This window comes from Triticum urartu, chromosome 1 (genome assembly GCF_003073215.2).
Source record: "Triticum urartu cultivar G1812 chromosome 1, Tu2.1, whole genome shotgun sequence".
Taxonomy (NCBI): domain Eukaryota; kingdom Viridiplantae; phylum Streptophyta; class Magnoliopsida; order Poales; family Poaceae; genus Triticum; species Triticum urartu.
This window is the reverse complement of record NC_053022.1, coordinates 544,143,214-544,146,713: the sequence shown is the minus strand read 5'-3', so window position 1 is coordinate 544,146,713 and position 3,500 is coordinate 544,143,214. Positions and strand designations below refer to the sequence as shown.

Here is a 3,500-nt window from a genome sequence, read left to right as displayed (position 1 = left end):
CTAAAGTTTGGTTTTTTGAACGCCGGACAGGTTCTGTGACAACTTTAGCAAAAGCTGTAAAATAATGTGCGCAAAAAAGGATTGGGCGTGCTATCGCATGATACAAATTTTGAGACGCCAGATTGCGCACGCTTTACAATTTACACTGTGTGTTTTTTTAGGCACGTGTTTTTTGGCATCTGATAAATTAATGCTGGGTCTGACACGCTAAAAATGTTACAGTGACGCGCTACAACTATTTTAGGGTGCGAAACTTTTGTGCTCTCGGAGATGCTCTCCGTGTGGAAGGATTAGGATAGCATGCATAAATAGCTGCACCAAGCTCCCTCCCACGGCGCCATCGTAGTCGTAGGCAGCAAAAATCTAACCGTCGACCCATCGACCATGTCTGGATGGTGGGAGAAGGACGAGCCCAACGGCTCCAAGGCGGTGAGCCTGCTGCTCCGCCTCTCCGCGCTCATCCTGGCCCTCGCGTCCGCCGTCATGATGGCCACGGCCGACGACTGCACGATCGCCGGCGCGACGCCCACGGCCGTCACCTACCGGGACTACGGCGCCTTCGTGTACCTGGTGGGGGCCAACGTCGCCGCGGCCGTGCTGGAGGCCGCGGCAGTCTACCTGCAGCTCAGCGGCGCCGGTGACGATGATGACGACGGGGGCAGCCCGCTCCCAGGGATCATCCTGGTCGTCGTCGACGTGCTGGCGCAGGCGCTGCTCTACTCGTCCACGGGCGCCGCGTACGGCGCGGTGGTCGGCGTCGACGTCTGCGTGGCGGTCGGCGCGCAGGTGGGGCGGGCCAGGCTGCTGTCCCTTGGCGCCAGCGTCTCCCTCGGCCTCGCCGCCGTCGTCAAGGACGTCTCGCTGCCGTTCAATGTCTGGCCCGGCTCGTCGGACTGAGATGCCGGACGGCCAGCCCAGAGAACCGTGTGCCGTGTTAGTGTGTGTGCGTGCATGGTACAGTACAGAGTATGTGGCAACTGTAAGCATCCTGTACTGTTTGGCTATTTGATCACGAGACTTATTCCACGAGGGTTTTCTATCTTTCCGTAGAAGAACGAAGGCCGTCTAGCCGACGCAAAGGCGACAAGCTTTCTTGGCGACGTTTTTCGGCGGCTTCCCTCTGCCGACGATCTCTCGAGGATTTTTTCATTTATATTATGAATCAATACAAAGAAGTTGACTCTTACAAGCACGCTGAAACGCAAACAGAAAGGACTATGAACATCTAGAGTACCCTAAGACAACCATAACACAAGAAGATCTTCGGAACCCTGTGTCATCATTCCTGAATCTTAAGAGAAGACCCCTACAGCAGAAGGATCTGTAACCAGTCGCAAGCATGTCATCATCAGGAGTATATATACTAGTCTAGAATCAATGGAGTATATACTATTTTTATTTTTATTATGGAGAACGCACTCCTTTTGTTTTGTTATATACAAGTTTTTTAATGGACTAATACCTCATTTTTGTGATGGAGTACATATTACTCTAAAACTTAGTATAATTGATCTGAAAGATATTATAAACTAAAAAAGCGGTACGATGCCATTAGAAAAGAAGTATACAATATAATCAAGTATAATTATTTCAAAAGGTATATTACATAAAGGAGTAGTACAATTAATAGATTAAGAATACAATATGGGAGCATAATTCATTTTTTATACAGGTATTTTCCTACGCAGATAACAAAACAAAATTTGCCTAATTTTGCATCACGTATGTCCCATGTTGTCCATGCATGGCTGTTGCACAGTGGATCAATCATGCCAGATTGATCTAGATCGCCATGTCACATTGTCGAAATCCACTGCGTTGTGTAGGTGTACTCGTGTCAAGGAATAAGCAAGCCGCTATGCATGCCTTGCACGGAGAAGCGGCGGCGGCGGGCGAAACACAGCTTGCATGTAGTCCAAATTCCGATTCAGATTACCTATAGATCAGGCATGCATACCATATCAATTAATTAGTACAAGCATCAGATAACAGATTCATCTAACCTCATCATGCAGACATGTTTGTCTATGAATTTACTGATGGATTGATGTAACTCGTCACCATCAATGCCGATTGGAAGAACATGCATGCATGCGTGCGAGGCACTCCCTTGATATGCTCATTGATGCAAGTCAAAGGTGCATGCACAAAAATTATATTCATACCTAGCATCTCCTCCGGGAAGAGCTGGCTGCCGGTGGCATCTCGCCTCCGTCGCCGCCGAACCCTGCTGGTTGCCGCATCTTGCCGTTGCCTGAGTTTGCCGTCGAACCGCCCAGCAGGGCCGGCCCATAGATATACGGGGCCCAGGGGCAAGACAGAAATAAGGGGGCCTTGTTTACTTAAAAGCTCAAAATATTTTCTATTTCTACTAAAATACCATCATTTCTTACAGGACTATTTCTCAACTGTTATTTCTTAAGGGGCCCTTGCCTTACCATCCAGATTATCCCAATGTCATGGATCGAAAATATCAACAGCTAGTGGTTGTTGTTTATTGACACTCGGTGATTCATAATTTGGTGAATGATTTACTTTTTCATGCACACTGGAATTATTATTATTCTCGTTCATATCATGATCAGTAGCATCTGTATTCTCAGTTGGTTGTTGCCAATTCCACGTGATTTCTAGGAGAACTACTGGTTGTGAAAAAAATTGTCAAATGACCCTTTTTGGGATTTTACCTCTTCATCTATTTGCTTTTTCCTCTTCCTTTTGTTACTACCAGATAGAACTTTCTAAAGGAGATGTTACTAAAGAAGAACAAGCAATATAAAATAATTAAACAAGGAACAAAAGCACCTGAATGTGGATTGATGTGGATGTAGGTGGCCAGATCAACAGATCCGCAGGTTGCAGTAGTCAACACGAACGAGAAGATGACACCATGAACTGAATAATCCCCCCTTTTCCAGTTCTCCACCACACTTGGATCCACCGAAGAGCAGAACTGCAGAAGAAGACCTATGCAGGGGAGCAGGGCAGGCAGATGTGGAATCTCTCAAAGGAAAGAGAAGAGGACGGACGGGATTAGGGACAGGAAGAGAAGAACACACGTATTGTCTCTCCAATGTACAGCTGATGGGGAACAAGCAGAACATCAAGAAGGGAAGGAGAGCCGATTGGGGAGCAGATTTGCGTCTTTAGTCTCCATTAATGGCCAGCGGCGACCTTGGAATAGGAGACGGTGACGCACAGGAACAGCGACACAGTTATGGGAGTCTGGGATTTGGGGAGAGAACAAGGAGTCGAGGAGCACGGGATGACGGGAAGATGCTGAATCTGCTCGTTGTTTTTGTTGGGCTTCGTACGCACTACAGATGAAATACTAGCCGGGCTGGGCCCCTGCCTTCTGGGGGCCCAGGGCAGGCGCCCCGTTTGCCCGGCCTATGGGCCGGGCCTGCGCCCAGTTCAAATCCATATTTCCTTGTTATCCGGCTACATCCAGTTTTTTGGGGGGATTCTGACGTAATCTATAGCCTGTAGGTGGCTTATCC

At 48.0% G+C, this 3,500-nt stretch overlaps 1 protein-coding gene across 1 annotated transcript; it reads left to right on the top strand.

Moving 5' to 3' along the window:
- Positions 1–266: 266 nt before the first annotated feature.
- LOC125528399 (CASP-like protein 1U2) lies at positions 267–1,026 on the top strand. The gene has a single exon (XM_048692886.1). The coding sequence runs from the start codon at positions 385–387 to the stop codon at positions 895–897; it is 513 nt and encodes a 170-aa protein (XP_048548843.1). The 5' UTR covers positions 267–384; the 3' UTR covers positions 898–1,026.
- Positions 1,027–3,500: the final 2,474 nt, after the last annotated feature.